Genomic DNA, 20,000 nt, shown 5'->3' with positions numbered 1-20,000 from the left:
ACCGTGCTCCTCATTCGACTGAAACACTTTAATCAGAGTGTAATGTACAGGAGGGGGGTGGGGGGGTTGTGGTCTCAAGGCAACAAGAAAAAGTTTATTTTACTTCGTTTAAATCCTGTGAATTTGAAGTCTCCAGCTTCAACAATGCTCAATTTAACCTGTGACTTTAATAACCCCGATAGAAAAAAAATAGTGTCAGCTTTAAAAAACGTGGGATGTGTTCGTGTTTTCTTTTTTTTTTGTCCTCCACGTGCGCGACTCGCACTTTTCTCATCAAGTTTCACTTCTTGTTCTTGTTCTTGTTCTTGTTCTTCTTCTTCTTCCTTCGAGCGGAGATACTTTCACACATCTCCATTTTGGGCTGGGATATTAATGCTGTGTGTGCTGCGCTGCTTTAGGCTGTTAGGGGGGCACTTGCATGGGATCCCATTGTGGAGAGCCGGGCCAGATTGGGAGGTGAAGTCGGGGAGGAGGGGGAGGCGGAGAGGGAGGTGGGGTGGTGGTGGTGGTGGGGGTGACCATTTGCATGTTATTACCATAGCATGTGTCAGGCCGTATATAACAGGCTGCAGGCGGCCTTGGCTGGAGACAGACGCACAGTTCACAGTGAGGAAAGACATTGGGAAGTAGAAGGAAGCATGTTGGACCAGTGACAAATCTGTCCTTGGGTTAGACCAAGACTTTCACACACACTGAAAAAAGAAAAGAAAAGCTACTTCCTAAAATCTGTCATTTTCTCAACAAACAAAACAAGGAACCATCTTTTTTTTTTTTTTTTTTTTTCCTCTTTACGCACTGGATTAACGCTTTCTAACGGAACTGGAGGACTTCTCTTTCAAAACTTCACATATCTTGTTTTGTGGTTTTATTTTTTTTTTAAGGTTTGGGATTTATCCTTTTTTTTTTTTCTTCCTGTTCCTCGGGACATGAGTGAGAGCGGCGCGGCTGACAGCGGCAGCAGTTGATGAGAAAACCCCCGTGAGGCGACAGAAACGTGCTCAATGCATCTTCCTCAGAGGGTTTGAACAGGAGGAGGCACCCTGAGGACCAGCCGAGCCCCGAGACTTTTTACTTTATTTATTTATTATTTATTATGTATTTATTTAATATGGGGCGCGTCATCCTGCTGACTCTCGCCGTCATGTCCATGTTGCTGTGCCAGGTAAGATATTGAATCTCTATTTCTTCCAAACAATGAACCATCACCACCCCCCCCACCCCCCTCTCTCTCCTCTCCCTCCCTCCCCTCACTGCTACCACAACACACTCATACACAAGCGGCACCGTGTGTATGGTTAATGATAACAAGCTGCTTTCCTCCGCAGGGGTTTTGTTCGGGAGTTTTTGAGCTGAAGTTGCAGGAGTTCCTAAACAAGAAGGGAGTACAGGGCAACAAGAACTGTTGTAAAGGAGGTCTGACCTCGTCCTTCCAGCAGCAGTGCGAATGTAAAACCTTCTTCAGGATCTGTCTCAAGCACTACCAGCCCAACGCCTCTCCGGAGCCTCCGTGCACCTACGGCGGTGCCGTGACGCCCGTCCTCGGCTCCAACTCGTTCCAGGTCCCTGAGGTCATCCCTGAGAGTTCATTCACTAACCCCATCAGGATTAACTTCGGCTTCACGTGGCCGGTGAGTACAGTTCACGTCAGCGCAGTAGAAAATGAAAGGCAGCGAAATCGCGCCATTTCTTTAGGGTAAATCCGTGCGTAAAAACGCGCAGCGGCACCACTTCTAACCACAACTTAAGGAGCGAGAGCACAGAGAGTTTACAGGTATTCAGTTTCAGCGGATCGGGTTAGGCAGTTTGCATCCAGCACACTGAGTGTATGGCACAATCGCCTCAGGCCTTTGCTTGATGTTATCGCCGCATCTCCGCTGGCCACCTGTCTCATGAAGCCATTTGTGTTCCCAGGGGACCTTCTCGCTGATCATTGAGGCATTACACACCGAGTCCAAAGACGACCTCTCCACAGGTAGGAAATAAACACCCTTCCCTTTTTCTAATTTTGTCACATTTACGCACCTTTCCCACCCATTAACCCCTCATCTTCTGCCTCCACACGCGCACTTCAGAGAACCCAGACCGTGTTATCAGCACCATGACCACCCAGAGGCATCTGACGGTGGGAGAGGAGTGGTCCCAGGACCTGCACACCGGCGGCAGGACGGAGCTCAAGTACTCGTACCGGTTCGTGTGCGATGAGCACTACTACGGGGACGGCTGCTCGGTGTTCTGCCGGCCCAGAGATGACGCCTTCGGACACTTCACCTGTGGAGAGCGCGGGGAGATTGTGTGCGACGCCGGGTGGAAGGGACAGTACTGCACTGAACGTGAGTTACGAGACTTTGTTTTTCTATGAGGAGCATGTGCAAGTGTGTTGGAACAATGTTAGAGTGTAAGGCAGAATTAAATGGGACATAAAGATAAAACAACATAAAGTCGATTTAAACTTTATATAAACAGATTAAAGGACATTTTATGATAATATTTTTTTGTGTAAGTTTAGGAAATGTGAAATATAAAAAGTTCATGTGTTATAATCAGATCCTCTGAGTGCCGTTAGAAGGCAACTTGCGCGTAAACACCACACGCACCCTCCTCCTCCCTGCTTTTCCCTCTCTGTCTCTATCTCACACACACACACACACACACACACACACACACACACACACACACACACACGACCACTTGATTTATTCTAAGGAAAGTTTTTGGGAATAATCTCACGCGTGCCATAAATTTACATGCTACCTTCCAATTCGTTACTCTCGGAGTGGGCCGGGCGCTGATTGGCCGAGGCGGGGGAGGTATTGTTTGAAGTGGGCAGCTGCCGGCAGAGAGGAGACAATGGAGCAGCTGTCGCGCACTGGCAACACACTCGCCAGCTGTCCACTCTTATCTGCCCCAATCCGAGACATTAAGGGGAGTGTGTGTGTGTGTGTGTGTGTGTGTGTGTGTGTGTGTGTGTGTGTGTGTGTGTGTGTGTGAGCACAGAATGAATAAAAGAGTTTTGACCCGCAGCGAAGAAGAAAAAAAAGAGGGTGGTGGGGTGGGTTAAGGGGGTCTGTGTGTGTGTGTGTGTGTGTGTGCGCACACTCTGCTACACACACACACACACACACACACACTCCCTCCTTTGTCTCTGAACTATGTTAAGCAGAAAATTCTTCCACGGTGATAAGGAGATTGAGTTTAAGGTAACAGCTAATGGCTTTGGGAGCCCCCACCCGCCCCCTCCCCCCAACTCCTTTCTCCTATTTTAATGACTTTAGGAAGGTGTAGGTGATAAGTTTGATTTCTTCAAGAGCACAAACCCAAGTCGCAGTGTTTATGAGTTGTGTTGTTCTTCAGTCTCGAAAAATAAAAGTGTTTTCTTTCTCTTCCCCTGCAGCGATTTGTCTGCCGGGCTGCGACGAGGAGCACGGCTTCTGCGAGAAACCCGGAGAGTGCAAGTGAGTTTTCCTCTTACCAGTTCACCGAGGCATTAATTAATTAGTGGGACACACGAGTGTAATGTGAGTGGACTGACCGGCGTTCTCTCTCCTAATTGGACAACAACAACAGGTGCAGAGTGGGATTCAAAGGCCGCTACTGCGACGAGTGCATCCGCTACCCGGGCTGCCTCCACGGGACCTGCCAGCAGCCGTGGCAGTGCAACTGTCAGGAGGGTTGGGGGGGGCTGTTCTGCAACCAAGGTGAGGAGATTCATCCTGTTCAAGGCGGGAAAGTGGGAAAGACAGAAATTGAGAAAGAGATGATTGGGGGGTGATTTGCAGGTGGAAAGAAGCCTGGGCGTCCGGATCAGAGCTGATCTAGATTTGTTTTTTCCAGATGCACAAAACCCGTTTCTGCAGCATTTCAGTGGCTTTGTTTTAATGTGAAGCAGGTTCTCACTACATATTGAAATGTAGTCTTTTGTAAGTTAATGTAGTAAATTAATTCAGCCCAGTTTTGGCCAAGGCACCTGCACATTTCTTAACCTGCAAATCACCAAATGTTTTCCAGCTTAAACTTACCACAACCCGGCTGAGTGAGAAGACACAGATGGGGGATAGAAGTTTTAGTCTTTCTGATCTTTCAGCATTGAAAACTTTTCAGTAAATGTAAAACGCTTGTAAAGAGACGTATGTGTGAGAGGAAACAAGGTTACTAAGACACCAAAATAAAAGCATCAACACTCTGGTACAGAAACAACAACAGAGCAGCAGCTGTCTCCAGATAAACAGAAGGACAGGAGACAAAAAGAAAAAAAAACCACTGGAAGGAGAGAAAGAGTCAAGTGTGCCAGAGGACACAAAGACATTCTGTCGCTGCTGCTGTTGTCCTGCCATGTGTTGTGCTGTGGCTAATCCACATGTGCAACTGTGTCTTTCCAGATCTCAACTACTGCACTCACCACAAGCCCTGCATGAATGGAGCCACTTGTAGCAACACTGGCCAGGGCAGCTACACCTGTTCCTGCAGGCCCGGCTTCACTGGGGCCAGCTGTGAGATCCAGGTCAACGAATGCGCTGGAAACCCCTGCCGCAACGGAGGAAGCTGCACTGTGAGTGTTGTTTTGGTCTTCTTATAGCAACTTGGAATAAGAACAGAGACGTCCTGTTGACTGCGGCTCAGCGCCAGCTGTGTTTCTCTGTGTGGCTTGGCACCTTTTGTCACATGCCTTTATTCCTTTTCGTCCATCTTTCCCTGTTTCTCTGCGCTCCAGACTTCACATTAAACCAGAAGAGCTTCCACAAATTTAAAACGTCACACAGCAAATCTATCGAGTCCAGAATGCTGACATTCAAACGTGTACAAGTGTCTGCAGCAGCTGCAGTCGCAAGAAAAGATCTCGATGCCAAGCCTGTTCTATTTTTTCCCCGCAGGATTTGGAAAACACATATACCTGCACTTGTCCTCACGGTTTCTATGGCAACAACTGCGAGCTGAGCGCCATGACGTGTGCAGACGGGCCCTGCTCCAACGGTGGCCGCTGTGCCGACAACCCCGAGGGAGGCTACTTCTGCCAGTGCCCCACAGGATACGCAGGGTTCAACTGCGAGAAGAAGATTGACCACTGCACCTCCGGCCCCTGCTCCAACGGTGAGACAATCCCTCTGAGCGCGTCGAGCCTCGCAGAGGTGTACGTTTGTTTCTCTGAGCCCTGATGGATCAAACACTCATATGTCTCTTCCTCGCTGTTCTCAGGTGCTCGCTGTGTGGATCTTGTCAACTCGTACTTGTGCCAGTGTCCAGACGGTTTCACCGGCATGAACTGCGACCGAACTGGGGACGAGTGTTCGACGTACCCCTGCCAGAACGGTGGGACGTGCCAGGAGGGTCCAGACGGCTACACCTGCATCTGCCCGCCGGGATACACTGGCCGCAACTGTAGCTCACCCATCAGCCGCTGTGAACACAACCCTTGCCACAACGGTGCCACCTGCCACGAAAGAAACAACCGCTACGTCTGCGCGTGCGTTCCTGGCTACGGTGGCCGAAACTGCCAGTTCCTGCTGCCAGAGCACGCCGCCATCCGCGGGACAGAAGTTCCCTGGATGGCTGTTGGGTCCGGCGTGGCCCTGGTGCTCCTGCTTCTGGCAGGGTGTGCCGTACTTGTTGGATTTTTCCGGTCAAAAGTCCAGCGTGGCGGTCAAATAGAAACCGCCGGTGAGGGAGAGACAATAAACAACCTCACTAACAACTGTCACCGCAGCGACAGGGACCTGGCGGTCAGCGTGATGCCGACGCCAGGTGTCAAAAATATCAACAAGAAGATGGACTTCTGCAGCAGTGACCCCGATGAAGGGTCTTCACCGGGGAGAAGCGGCTACAAGAGCCGCCATCCGCCTGCAGACTACAACCTTGTACACGAGGTCAACTACGAGCAGGCGGCTAAAGAGGCCATGCTGGAGGCAGCCTGCGAGGACAAGTGCCAGTCCCTGGACTCATTTGAGTTTGAGGAGAAGCGCAGCAAACGTTTAAAATGGTAAATGTTTCTTATTGAAAATCTTAAAAGTAAAAACAACCCCCCCCCCCGATATTGAGGCTGTGAATGACGAAAGCTGACGTCTGTTTTTCTTTCTCCCCTGAAGCGATGCATCAGAAAAGAAAGCCCCAGAAATGTCTGCATGTGCGGACACAAAGTACAAATCTGTGTTTGTGATGTCGGAAGAGAAGGACGAATGTATAATTGCAACTGAGGTGAGTCTTGTGTTTTATGTTTTCGTTCATTTTCCAGTGTAAAAGCACGTCTCTCTCTCTCTCTCTCTCTCTCTCTCTCTCTCTCTCTCTCTCTCTGTGGTCATTTGGCCGACAAACACTGACCCTTTGTGTCTCTCTGTGTCTGCAGGTGTAACGAGCCACCAATGGGCTGCCCGTTGCTCATTTGCTCTATGGGAGAGTTTTTATACTCCTTCAGATGCTGCTCTAACCCTAGGGGGAGGTGTCCCGCCTTGAGACTGCTGCTGATACTGAGACGTTTAACTGATATTCAGAGTGAGCTGGTTCTCTACTGGAAACTAAGCGCAGGCAGCGGCGGCCTGTGGGATAAGAACTGGCGGGGTTTTAAAAAAAAGAATTAAAAATTTAAAATAAATTTTTTTTTAAAAATGGTTTACGGTTAAAAAGTAAACTGCCACTTAGCTTTCTGTTCTGCCTTTTATCGGGGAGTAGGGGGGTAAAAAAAAAAAAAAAAAAAAGAAGAAATATTAAGGAACGCCGTCATGTAGCGGTAACACGCGATGCTACGAGTTTAGTTTTTGCAACATTTGCACCCAGGCCTTTTCTCTAACCCACACGCCGTTGCTGAGCGCAGGAACTGCATCAAACGGTGGATGTTTGGCCATACTGGCCTGTTCTTCACGAGGCTGTTCACATGGGCTGTGCACCCATCACTACACCTGTGAAGACTGTATGTATACTTGATCACTGTGTTTAACTGAAGTGCGTTTTCTTCCCTAAGCCCTCCAAACCATTTATGACATAGTATTGTTCTTTTTTTTTTCTTTCTTTCTTTTTTTTTTTTTCATTGGGACATTAAAAGTTTGTCTTAATTAAAAAAAAAAAAAATGTTGCTTTTTGATACAGATTGTCCTTTTGTAAAATAAAGAAAAACAAAAACAAGAAAAAAGTTATGATTTAAAATTATGATTTAATTTAAGTTAATTTAATGATTTTGTGTTATTTTTATTTTGTATTGTATATTTGTGATTGTTTGTTATGATTATTTAAGTTGCTTTTTTTATTGATGATATTTGCAAAGGCACTTCAGGTCAATGGGACTTTTTTTTAAGAAAATGTTATTTAAGAGGGATTGTACTGTACAAATTGTTATGTTACCGTCTCCTTTACCATTTTTGAATGAAGGAATTAGCCAAGACTATTTTTCCAAATAAATATTGCTAAACGTGAAATTTTAATTGCGTCCAACTTTTGTTTTGTCCATCTGCAAGTGCTCTGAAAAACACTTTTTTCGGGGTCCGTGAGCAAAGTTAATCAGTAACATCTGTTGTCTTCCCCTGGCGACCCCATAGTGGGCTTTTCTATGCCGACACTGTTGGCTACTGCCAGAAGTTGAAAGTGTCTCCCTGGAGACGAGAGAGGGGGCCTATTCATAAAAAACAATGTCCCTACGCTAGATTTACCACTCCTATTTCTCCTCCTAAAGAACAAGTCAGGTAATTCATGGCTCTAAAATTCAGATCAATGTGGAGAAACGCCTACTGGACATCCAGCACTTTGGGTTTTTGGTTTTCCTCCCTTCCTGTTTCCACCACAGACGTCTTTAGTGGCTTCTCCACGACTAATAAACTAAAGCAACTAAAGCTTCTTTTTTTTTTCTTTTCACAGCAGTAAAAGTCGCAACTGAATGAAGCGAAAAGGGAAAAAAACAAACTTTACATTTCTGAATTTACATTTCACTGTTCCTCACTATCGCCTCTTTAAATCCCCCTCAGTTTTCCTCCTTAATTGCCCCACAAAGACGCTGATTGTGTTTAGACACAAATAACTGTAAATCATCAGCCCGGTAGAGTTGGCCTCTGCTGGGGTTTATAACCCCGTGGCATTATGGGAACAGAATTCAGCAGACAATGATGGAATTGACAATGGGGCACACAAAAGGCCACCCTTGGGAGAGCCTGCGTGTCCCTCGGCATGCTGGGAGAAAGAGAGTAACAGGAACAGATGTTGTTGAGTAACAGATGCCTTCTGGCCAGAGTTCAGCCACGAACCAGCCAGACCTTCAAAGGCTCAAGCTGCAGGACACACACACACACACACACACACACACATAAAAAAAAGATTATCTATGGGCCTTCAAGAAAATACAGCTTTTATATATTGTCCTCCTGATAAATTTGTTGGGAGTTGGAGAAATGGCAGAGATAAGAGGAGCGTCTTAGAGGACTTTTGTGTTGAGTGATGAATGCAGACAAAGAAACTACAGTACTGCTGCAGCAACTGAAAAAAGCATTCAATCAATTTGAGGAATGGAGGAAACAAGATGGAAGAATTTAGCAGCTTCTCAAGAGCTTTGATAACGAGAAAAGAAAAAAGATCAATAACAACATTCTTTAACATGACGGACGGGATGAATCACTCAGTGCCTTTTGATGCAGTTGCCAAAACACGGTATTGACAAAGGCTGCGAACACACAAACACATTTGTGTGTCCATGACTTCAGAGGACCTTAGACTGACTTACACTTCCTGGAGACTCAAAGCTCCATATTTCTTCTACTTCTGTGTTTTATTTGAAGTGTTGATCCATAAGAAGATATATTTGTGGTTTAAAGAACCAAAAACCATCTCAGTGTAGTTTCACATCTCTCTCAGACTTCTCTCTGGAACAGGTTGATGAGCCACTCAGAAGAGAGGAGGCTCTGAGCCTCTCTTCTGATTGGCTGACTGTTTTCTGAGAGATCCAATAAAAAAATATAGCAGATTTCAGGTAAAAACACTCAGAGAAACCAAATCCTGCAAGGTTTGGATGGTGGGTCCAGGTGGGCGGGGCTTGGTGACTGCTTTGTTGTGACATCACAAAGTTCCAGAAGTCCTGACGGCTGGTTTTAAGGCTCAGTTTCTGAATACAGGCTGTGTGCATTTCTCTGTGGACTGAGGCTTTGATACTTTTACAGTATTAATATAGAAGCTAGAGCTGATCTATAATCACACTACACATGGACACAGACCTTTAGACTGGAGGAGCTTTAACTTCAACCATAACTACTTACTCAAACCTAACCTTTAGACTAACCATAAAAAATATCTTCACCTTGAAATTTAATGATTTATGTTATTGGGACTTCCTTCTTGTCCCCATAAGGAAGATAACAATGTGACTGTGTCAACAGATTTATGTCCCCACAACTTAAGCAATATCCAGACCACACACTCACACTCACACACACACTTTAATGTCAATAGACAAATAGAGATCCATGACGAACAGCTGGCCTGGTGCCATAGAAGACTTTTTATTTGGAGAAAGAAATCTTTGAAATCACTCATTTTTAAAATTCAATTAATTCATTGAGTACGACATCTAAGTTCTCAGAAAAAGTTAAAATCATGCCTTTAGTCTTTTTATACATAAAAGATGCGGTTTTACGATGACAAGTGATTTTTTTTATTTTTTTTTTTATAAAATGACTGTTTCTTCTTCTGACATATTTAACATCTGTTAAAGAAATATTAATGTAGAAAAACAATTATCAACTTCCCTCCCAGTAAAACAGGAAACAAAAAAAGCATAACACAGTACGTTACAATGCGCTGACATGGCTTCAAAGCACACATATTACAGTACTGTACAAGGGTCCGCCTCAGACAAAATGCACCAAAACCACTTCCACTGCTGAGGATAGATCAAACCTCTGAAACAGCTCAACACTGCTTATTTACCAAACCCAGACCACAGCATGGTGTTGGCAACCGGCAAATGAGGTAAATATTTCCAAAAAAAAAAGCACCAAAGGTTTGGCGTTAAAATTTATATATAGCTTATAACCAACAGTGAGTTGGAGGAGTTTTCATCCAGTTCCTCTTAAACTCTTCTTTTTTTTTAATATTTTTTTTTATTTTTTTAAATCCACAACAACACTGGAGAAACAAAACTACCGAGTCTGCAAATCCGTTTGCGATGTTCAGAGGCCAATGAACACACGCTGCCAGGCCTGCTCCGTGTAAATAAGCAGGTTTTTTTTTCCACATTTAAATGGGACATTTAATGTCAATATTTATAGTGAAGTCCAGACTGACGGGATCTGAATCTGCACCTCAGCTGGATTCACTCTTTTAAATGAAAATAAGTTTTGATTAAAGAGATTTTTTCTTTTTTTTTTTTTTTATTTGTCAAATTATCTCATCACTCGCAAAGTTATCAAGCTCAACAACATGTCTTGCGTCTTAGGGACGTCCGCTTAGGAAATCGTGTCAATTAGAAGGCTCTTACAAAGCTCAAGTAAACTACTGAATATCATTTAATGCTTCGACTGACAAACATTAAGGAGAATGAGCAAAAAGCTGGGACAGGTAACGTCTTTTTAAGATCACCTTTTAGGTGTTAAAAAAACAAAACAAAACAGTGGAACAAAAACAATCTTAGGCCAAATATTTCAGGGGACAACAACATCTAGGTCTAAGTAACAGGATGTGCAAACTTAATTGTGCATAGAGATCAAATTGTAATAAATATTAATGTGATAATCAACATTATCACGAGTTTGACTTTGTCAAAACTTGTAGGGGGTGATTGTACATTTTCATGATTAATTTAGTTTTACTAAAATGTTAAAAAGTTTGTTTGTTTTTTTTTTCAATAGTGCTGCGAGAAAAGCTTTTATTGTTTTTTTTAAGCAACAAACACTTCCCATTTATTATTAACCAGAGCCCCAAAAGACAAACACAACCAAACACTCAATAAAAATCCTGATAAAAGTTACTGATTTGTCATAGTTATTCAACCAAGTTTAACTTCCTGTGAATGGCTCTTTCACTTTAAAAGTTTTTTTTTTTTTTTTTTAATGTTCTGCCGTATTTCTGCATCAAAGAATCACATGAGCAACGAATAACAAACTGAGCGTTATAGCGATGTACAGGAATTTTACATAGAAGTACTTTAGTAAGCTTTCGAAAAGTAAATGGATCTATCTTAGCTTTAGTTTTCACTGTTTCTTCGTTTGATGTAGCTTAAAAGATGTGAAGCATAATGCCTGTCTTTGGACCACCGAGGTAATTGTAGGTGTGTGTGAGTGTGTGTGTGTGTGTGTAAAACATGCTGAAATGTTTCCCAAACATTTCCAATGAGAAAATAGTGTCCCTCCGAGCCGTCAGGGGCTCGTCCTGGTTCGAGGTATATGATCCTGGGGCCGACCGGTGGCGCCTGTGGAAAATGTTACAAAGCTGTCTGATGGATGATGGTGAATTTCATTCACGCTGCTGTGCGTCACGCCGCCTCCTCCTCCTCCTCCTCCTCCTACCACCTCCCTCTCCCTCCCTCCCCTCCCTGCTGTAGTCTCACTCCGCTCGGACTACTTTCCTTCTTCACCGAATCATTCATCAACAACCCTCTTTGTCACCCTGAATAGCGCTGGGCTCCATTCACATTCAATTCAGTTAATTCAGGAAGAGCATTTTTTTTTTGTTCTACCTTGATAATTATTATTTATTTTATTTTATTGTTAACAACAAAGAGGTTTTGAAGGTTTTTTCAGAAGCTAAATTTCCTCTTTCTTCGTTGTGAGAGAATATGACATCAGTCATAATGAATTCATAATCAGAACTCTAAAGTCAGGTTCTTTTTCTTATTGTCTCCTGTTTTCCTACGTTCATGAAGTGGAGTAGAGCCTCTGTGGGATATGTGCAACATTTTTAACTCTAGCAAACCTGTCTTCATATAAATTTCCACCACCTGAAGCTGAGCCGGAGCGTTATATTGACCTCGTATGGATTCATCAACATCAGCTGAAAACTTGATATAAAAATGGATAAAAAGAAAAGAACACTAGTGCTCCGTATGTAAGTGCTCCGCTGTTCCACTTCATCAACTCTTTATTTTTTACGAGTAACATTTCGAAGGCTTCACTTGATGCACAATGAGGCGATACACTCTCACACTTCTTACTCTTGCTGCCATTATTTTCTAAGTGCAGCTTTGCAGGGACATACGCACATGAGAGGTGTCAGTTTTGTTTCATGTATAACTGGTCTTTTTCACATGTGAAATACAGGCGAGACATCGAATCTCCACATCACTCGACACAGCCGAGGCGAGGTGTGAGACGCTCTAAGCTGTTAACACGGGCGCTGAAACGAAAACCACAACATCACGCAGCCGCCGCGCACGCTGTGCGTTCCAGGCCTAAGTTATGGTGGTTAAAAATTGCAAGAGAGAAGATGATAGAAACCACAGCCAACATAACAAGCTGTCATTACAGTTAGACGAGATCTCGTTTTCTGGAGGCTTCTGTCTTCATCTGAGCATGCTAACGACAGCTAAGCTAACTAAGGTTATTGAGCTACTACTGGACAGGAGAGGAGAGAAAGCTAATATTAAAACCTCTCCCCAATTTAAAAGAAAAATTATTCTTTAATAGTTTTGAAAATGAATCAGTCATGGCGACATCTCTCTCACCCGCTCTGCTACGACACGGCCTCCACTTAAGTTCACACACCGAACAGAACTGATGGAACTGAATTAAATGAATTGAGGGTGAATCAAATCCTGCGAATCCTCATCCCCACACGCCCATCCTTTCCCCTTATTTCCCCAACTTGCATCTCCATATAACCCAAATCCCCATCCCACCCTCACCTCCAACTAGTAACCCTACGACCCCCCCCCCCTTTCCCTCCCTCCACTCCCAAACCCGCTCTGTTTTCCTAACCTCTTTGGTGACTCTCTGGCGTCTTTGAAACAGGGTTCCTACACACTCTCCGTTTCCAAATCCACAACTTCTTTCCACCGAAAAAAAAAAAACTTGACTGGATTTTTAAACAGCTGTTCAACAAGATGTGCGATTGTTAGCGATGTTGCTCTGTAGCTTATGATTAGTCGTCACGGCAACAAATGTCACAACACGGGAAATGAAAGGAGGGTCACAACTATATAAGATGGGTTTCAGTAAAAGGGAACTACACTTTTTTTCCCCTAAACTTTTCCTTTAAACTTTTTGTGCAATTCCAAAACACCTCAAGAATTTACACAAGTTTCAAACTTCAAAAGGCCTTCCAGCCCCGTGTAGGAACCCTGATTAAAGGTGGCGTTAGGCTAAAACAATGGGAACCTGTAAGTGCTGTTCCCACCAGAAGAAAACATCAACAAGGCTGTTAGGACCAAATAAGGAGTGGGCTCACTGACCTCCCCCCCTTATCTCCCCTATATCTCCCCATCCCTCTCTCTCTAGGTGGAGGAAGCTCCGTGGCTGGGCATGTTGGCCATGCTGCCAACCATGCCAGCCGCGCCAGCCATACCTGAGGGCCCTCCCAGAGCCGGAGGACTGTGCTTGGTAGGTGAGGTCATGTCGGCTCCACGCCCCTGGCCTTGGGCCTGGGGGGCGTGGTGGGCGTGCTGCAGGGCATGGCGCTCCAGCAAGGTGCGGTGTGTGAAGGCCCGGTGGCACACGTTGCACTGGAAGGTGCGCTCGGCACGGTGGGTGCGCATGTGCACATTGAGCGAGCTTTTCTGGGTGAAGCGCTTGCCGCACATGGAGCACTGGAAGGCCCTGACGCCGGTGTGCACCACCATGTGTTTGAGGAGGTAGTCGCGCAGGGAAAAGGAGCGCCAGCAGATGGAGCACTGATGAGGTTTCTGACCTGGAACACACACACACACACACACACACACACACACACACACAGAGAGAGAGTAGACGTGTTGTTACTTCACAATTTCTTTTTTGTTTTTCCTTCTTCAAGTGAAGAGCAGCACTGGGCCGTCATAGCGTTTCATTACAGTATTGATTTCCAGCTAATATTGTGTAATTATCAATGATTCCAAACAAACAAACAAAATGAGTTTTTAACGTTTTGATTTTAGACATGAGAAGAATCTCGTCTCGTGTCGACAGAAAGTTCACGGCATTAAACATCAGTTTAATGTAGCTTTTATGTATTGCATGCATTTGCCATATCACAACCTCAGCCAGTCCTAATGCAGAATACAATCAGGTGATATTTGCATTCTCTTACAACAAATCCAAGTGTTTAGTCTTTTCCCTTCAATTTTTTTAACAGAGAGGAAAGGCCTCCTTTGAATCAGCATTCAGATCAATTAACAACTGAAACTCTGCAATTCAGATAAATACAGTTGAAACATTAGCGGCACTTTAAGACAGTGGTGGCGTCCTCGTCCTTTTTAATGGATCAATTTAGAAAAAAAAAACAACAGAAAAACAATTTTAACAATCAAATGGATAAATCACGTGAAGTATTATCATTGATTGAAATTTCAGAGCATCTTAATCAGAAGTGTGAGATTCAAAGCTGAGCATTAATGCCACATTGATTTTTTTTTTTTTTGCCACTTGGGGGAGAGAAAACTCCACAACAAGCTGACAGACACACAGTCTTAATTTATTATTACATTATGGCTGTAATGTGGCTAATAAGTCACCAACCAGCTGCCTATTCACACGTCCAGCAGCCAGAGAGCGACACTGAATGTAAGTCTAATGTTCACTTTGCTTTTAGCTCTTTTTTTTGGTCTCCACCACTTCCCTCTAGCTGCTACAGCAGATCCAAACCAGTGAGTGAACCTGCTTTAAACACCAAAACAAAGCAATAAAAAGTGACAGAGCTGCAACATAGGTGATGATTCTCTGCAGGTTTTTCCCTGCAAACAAACCCCCTTCACGTCACATCACATGACGCTCATCCTCTGTTCATATCAAAGATATTATTGGGAGATGTTCAAGTGATTTAAAGGAGCGTGTCCTTACCGGAGTGGATGAACATGTGCTTGCTGTAGTTCTTCCTGGAACGTAAAGATTTGCCACAGTGCGTGCAGTCAAACGAGGTCTCAGATCCCTGGGAGGAAGGGGAGGGGCCTGCAGGGCAGGTGGAGGTGGAGGGCTGCGGGGCCGGGGTCATCGGCGCCGGGGGCGGAGGCTGCTGACTGGGCTCTGTCCCCGCCATGCTGTCAATCCCACCCATGGGCCCGCCCACGTAGAACGGAGCTGGCTGCGACTGGCTCACTGGGTACTGGAACAGAAGCTGAGGACGGAGAACAATTATTGTGAGAATAATAAACTACAAACTGTGTGTGTGTGTATGTGTGTGTGTGTGTGTGTGTGTGTGTGTGTGTGTGTGTGTGTGTGTGTGTGTGTGTGTGTGTCTGTGTGTGTGTGTGTCTGTGAGTGTGAGTTCTTTTGTTCACATTTCAAAAATATTATCATTGGCAACTGAATTACATGACGTAAACGTCAGTGACAGTAGTGCCATTTGCATTTACCTTTTCACATGGATACGCCTTTACTCTGTAAAACCTTATATGCAAATGAGGGCCCACACTTGTCACACCTGTCACACCTGTCAATCAAACTCTGTTGGTTGGAGTTTAGAAAAAGACGCTTGACTTGACATTCTGTAGATGGTATGTTACATACTTTGTCAGCGCTCTGACAATCTTTTAACTTTACACCCGCTCTGTAGCAACATTTTGGTGACCGCAGTACAGGTTAAACGTAATGTACGAGACCGACCTGGTTGTTGATGGACTGCGTGGTTGGGGGCGGAGTCAGAGGCTTGTTGACCCTTCCTCTGGGGTTGAAAGCCATGGCCCGAGGAGGCTCGCTCTGGGGCCAGAAACTCTCAGAAAACACCCCCTGCTCATCGTAGAAATCCTGCACACAAACAAAACAGACCGAGGTAAAGATCAAGACACACATATCTCAGATTCTGGTGGCGTTCATGTTTTAGCTTCAGTTCAAGGATAGCTGAAAAAACAAAAAAAAAAAAAAAAGAAAGAAAAAAACTAAACAAAACTGCAACCAGACAGTTCCTTGTTAAGCCTTGGCTTCAGTTCTCCCAGTGACATTTACTGAGACGCTTACCTGCTCCAAAAGTGTAAATCCTGCCTGTCCCTGCGCTTGTAAAGTCCCCTGGTGAAACATACTGTATGTGTTCAGCTCCACAAATGTGTGCATATGTGAAGAACCAAGTCTCTCTGCCCTCTGTCTTCTTTCATATGCAGATATGCAGACTACATCGCTCATTATATGCATTTACAATCTTTTCATTTAGGCAAACTGTACACACCCATTGCAGATAAATTTGTGAGGTGTGGTCTGACGAGTCAAACTACATACATTTCTGAGTACAGTTTGATGTATGACTGGGGAAGTAATTTGAGAGCAAATAGCGACATGACTGGAACTCGTCTAACACAAAGTAGAAGGCCCTCCTGACATGAGTCTAACTTTCCATTTGTTAGACCGGCTGATGGGAGTTTCACCAACCATTTTGGGAAGAGGATACAGATAAAATACAGATAAAAGATACGTAATTATATGTAATTCGATACCGACATAGCAGCATGAGTTATAATATGGTATATTTGCTGGAAATTCATTTAAAAAATGTCTGTTTTTTGGTTTATTGACCTAATTAAACATCTGGAAAATTGAGTTACTTCATCATACATCATACCAATGCTGTACAGATGTGATTAACATCTGGCAGTGATCAGATTACTGGCCAGAACACCTTCAGGTGGAATCTGGCCAATCCAATCACAATCCAACTGCAATCTGTATTAACCTAGGCTTTTCCCGATCGAGATCAGACGTCTGAACAGAATCTATTTTATTTATATTTTTATATTTAATGACAAAATCTCTAAAATGTGAAAACTGTCTATTACTATACTCAGTTGATAGAGAGCATGGAGGCGCGAAAATCTGAGTGGTTTGGTGTAAGGCCGGCATTAAATACATGAAGGAGACAAGGGTAGTTGGACAAATAATTTCAAAATAAAACAGGAAATCATAAATTCAAAGTCCAAACAGACATTTTAAGGGCAGATCATGACAATTATACTCTTGAGTTACTAACTTTATAATAATAATAATAATAATAATAATAATAATAATAATAATAATAATGTAGAATTTCAAAGAATTAAAGAAAAAAACCTATCTGGAAAAAACTAAACAAAAGTTTTTCTTCATGTAAATTTCCACCTGGAGCACGATGGGAAATAATCTCAAAGGAATCTAGTCTTGCAAGTACTGACCCTGCAAGGTCCTCAATCTTTTCAATATCTTATTGTGAGTGACTAATAACTGTGACTCATGACACATTAACTTTAGATGCGAGAGGGTGTGGTTACTTTACATTTTAGAATAAATAGATAATGCTGTTTTAATAACGGCCGGTTACTCATCACAATAATATAATTTCTGGTGCCAGTCTCTTTTATTCAGAGGTCACTAGGTTTTGACAGTTTCATTGGCATCTACCGTAAGGACTTGGGTGCATTACTGACAAGAGTCATGTTCAAGCTATTTAAAGGTTTTCTAAAAAAAAAAAAAAGGAAAAATAAAAGAAAGAGAAAAATCAGTAATTTAGGAGCATCAAGATACAGATGTTTGTATCACAAAATTGATCACTAATGAATCAAACTTCACATTTGCTATAAATGTATTACACCTCTAGCACAACACAATGATCTGTAAGCAGTTAATTTGCAAACAGCCTGCGCTGAGATATGCCGAGTAAGAAACTGCAGAAAACTGCTTCACATCATGTTCATGTGAACTAAAGAGCAGCGGAGGAAAACTTGCGGAAAGACAGAGAATTTGATTATCTAAAGCTGTGCTGGGTAAATTGATGATCACATACTTTTTCTTTGCATGAAAAACGTAACGTCTTAACCTCCTAAACTGAGCAGATCGTTTCATTTCCAATCGTAACTTACTCTGCAGCAGTTTGGAGGAAACTGACAGGCAATGCTGAATTCTTTTGACTGTGTGGCAGATGTTCCCTGTGTAGTCTGCAGGGTACAGCAGGCTGCGGCATAAATCTGCTCCACCATGTTTTTTCCCTCCACTTACTTCAGGAATTGTGACAGAAAATGCAGAGCATGAATTCAACACAATAAAGGTCATTTTAAAAGTTTCCTTCTGAAGCAAAATGTTAAAATGTTCATCATGGTATTACCTTGAAATCAAGGCTTCAACGCTTAAAATATGCAAAATGTTTTATACAGACTGCAGTTCTTCTGCAAACATTATTATTTTAACAATGTAATTAAATTAATATTAAAATTAAAAATTAAAATTCTTTGCATAAAAAAAAGCTTTACATCTCTAATATGGCTTTACATTTTACAAACTCTTTTTTTTCTTCCAAAGCTCTCACAGATGCAGTTTTACCCACCTGTCCAAAGCTGGCCATGGATTCCTGGGAGCCCTCCTGCTCTCCGTCTCTTCTCCCGTCCTCCAAGGCATAGACGGTCCCATCTGCGTCCTGAACCCCTTCATCTTTCACCACCACTCCCTCTCCTCCCAGCACCTGAAGAAAAAGGGAAAAAAAAAAGGATCCATTTCAATCAGTCCAAGTTGTAGAGAAATTTCAATGACAACAGCAGCAGCAGCAGGAGCCAAAAGGCAGCAGATAATCTACAAGAACAACGGTGCATTGACCCGGCTACAGCCCCTTTAAGCAGGTACTAATAAGTTTAATGACGTACAGTAAATATGCAGAAGTCCATAGAATATCAACAAGGCAATTACTGCTGAAATTAAGACGAGAGCTTCTCTTCAATTGTGCAAAGTGCAGAAACATCTCAGCGATATACGCCAATGCAGTGTGAGAAGAGGGAAAAGCAGAAAAAGAAAGAAAAAACAAACCGTTGCAGCTCTGCATGCCTGAAAGCTGTAACCATGGCAACCCTTCCCCTTATCCCCCTACCTGGAGTCTTAGCGGCTGCCTCTGCTTGCGGCTGTGGCTCGCCCCCCTATCTCTGTCTCCATCCCTTCCCCGCTCTCTCCCGTCCAAGTCCTCCTCCTCGCTGTATCTGTCCATCCCCACCAGGTCATCAGAGAGGTCAGTTGTGTTGCCGCGGAGGCTGTCCCTGCCGATGCTGTCCACACTGCCCACACCGGAGCTGCAGCCCGCTGAGAGGTTCCCTGTGCTACTAGTGTTGGCTCCGTTGGCCGTCTGTGCCAACAGGTCTCGGAGCTTGTACCTGACGTCCTGAGTACAGCTGGAGCTCTGCTTCATGAGGATTGTGCCGGGCCCCGAGCCCATCCCGTCACCGCACATGGAGCCGGGGCCCATGTCGCCCAGCGCCATCAGACTCACGGTGTTAGCTTGCTCCATCGGGCCTGGGCCACTCTCACTGACACTAACGCCGGTACCCCCCATCCCACCACCCATGTTACTTGCTCCGCATTCAGCCATGAAGTTAGAGAAGTTTGCGTAACCCCCACCCCCACTCGCTCCACCGACAGAACAGCTTCCACTGCCGCCACTCTCTCTCCCTTTGCCCCCACCACGCTCTTCTTGTTTAGGGAGAACTCCTCCGAGCATCCCTCCTCCTGCCGCTGCTGCCGCCGCGGCCGCCGCTGCTGCTGCACTCGCCGCCCCTGCCGCTGCCTTCCTCTGAGAGATTATCTGGGTGCACTCATCAATGACCGTCTTGATCTGCAGGATGCTGGCAGCGGTGAGGATGCAAAGGGCCTGCGACTGCAGCACCACCAGCGAGCCGCTGTACATGAAATCCACGAGCTGCTTCACGGTTTCAGCGGGCACCAGCGGTGGCACAGAGATTTCAGAGTGACCCAGCAGCAGCTTGTCCTGGAAGAAGGGGCTACCAGCTGCCAGGACGCAGGCGTGGGCACGTAGTGAGGCGTCATGTATCCGCACGGTCACATCACAGAAGAGGCCCTCGCGCCGCTGCGTGCGCAGGGCTTCCAGCACTGACTGGCTGGAGTTGTGAAGGTGGATGTAGTGCACGGTTTCTGTGCCGGACGCCATGTTGGGAGGGGGCGAGTCACTGGGGATGGGGTGGG

The 20,000-nt window shown here is 44.5% G+C and overlaps 2 protein-coding genes across 2 annotated transcripts in view; one reads left to right on the top strand and one right to left on the bottom strand.

Moving 5' to 3' along the window:
- Positions 1–487: 487 nt before the first annotated feature.
- Positions 488–7,403, top strand: dla (deltaA). Its single transcript, XM_023420709.2, has 11 exons — positions 488–1,162; positions 1,326–1,628; positions 1,912–1,972; positions 2,073–2,330; positions 3,392–3,452; positions 3,565–3,695; positions 4,377–4,546; positions 4,869–5,085; positions 5,191–5,971; positions 6,078–6,186; positions 6,335–7,403. The coding sequence occupies exons 1-11, from the start codon at positions 1,094–1,096 to the stop codon at positions 6,338–6,340; spliced, it is 2,166 nt and encodes a 721-aa protein (XP_023276477.1). The 5' UTR covers positions 488–1,093; the 3' UTR covers positions 6,341–7,403.
- Positions 7,404–9,437: 2,034 nt separating this feature from the next.
- zbtb45 (zinc finger and BTB domain containing 45) overlaps positions 9,438–20,000 on the bottom strand; it is a 10,807-nt gene continuing 244 nt past the window's right edge. The window contains exons 1-5 of the mRNA XM_023420713.2: positions 18,898–20,000; positions 18,364–18,498; positions 15,687–15,827; positions 14,925–15,198; positions 9,438–13,800 (exon numbers count right to left, since the gene is read on the bottom strand). The exon at positions 18,898–20,000 is cut by the window's right edge and continues 244 nt beyond it. Coding sequence (XP_023276481.1) covers positions 13,388–13,800; positions 14,925–15,198; positions 15,687–15,827; positions 18,364–18,498; positions 18,898–19,965 — 2,031 coding nt within the window. The 5' untranslated portion in view covers positions 19,966–20,000 and the 3' untranslated portion in view covers positions 9,438–13,387. The remainder of the gene's footprint in view (positions 13,801–14,924; positions 15,199–15,686; positions 15,828–18,363; positions 18,499–18,897) is intronic.

This window comes from Seriola lalandi, unplaced genomic scaffold, assembly GCF_002814215.2.
Source record: "Seriola lalandi dorsalis isolate HSWRI2012SDOR001 ecotype SW California unplaced genomic scaffold, Sedor1 jcf7180002054656, whole genome shotgun sequence".
Lineage (NCBI taxonomy): Eukaryota > Metazoa > Chordata > Actinopteri > Carangiformes > Carangidae > Seriola > Seriola lalandi.
The sequence above is the reverse complement of the archived record's forward strand: the minus strand, read 5'-3'. Positions and strand labels throughout refer to the sequence as shown.

Bases quoted from the DNA above. Each gene is read 5' to 3' on its own strand.
- dla (XM_023420709.2), top strand. From the start codon at position 1,094: ATGTATTTATTTAATATGGGGCGCGTCATCCTGCTGACTCTCGCCGTC. The intron at 1,973-2,072 runs GTAGGAAATAAA...CGCGCACTTCAG, and splicing joins CAAAGACGACCTCTCCACAG to AGAACCCAGACCGTGTTATC. The intron at 2,331-3,391 runs GTGAGTTACGAG...CTTCCCCTGCAG, and splicing joins GGGACAGTACTGCACTGAAC to CGATTTGTCTGCCGGGCTGC.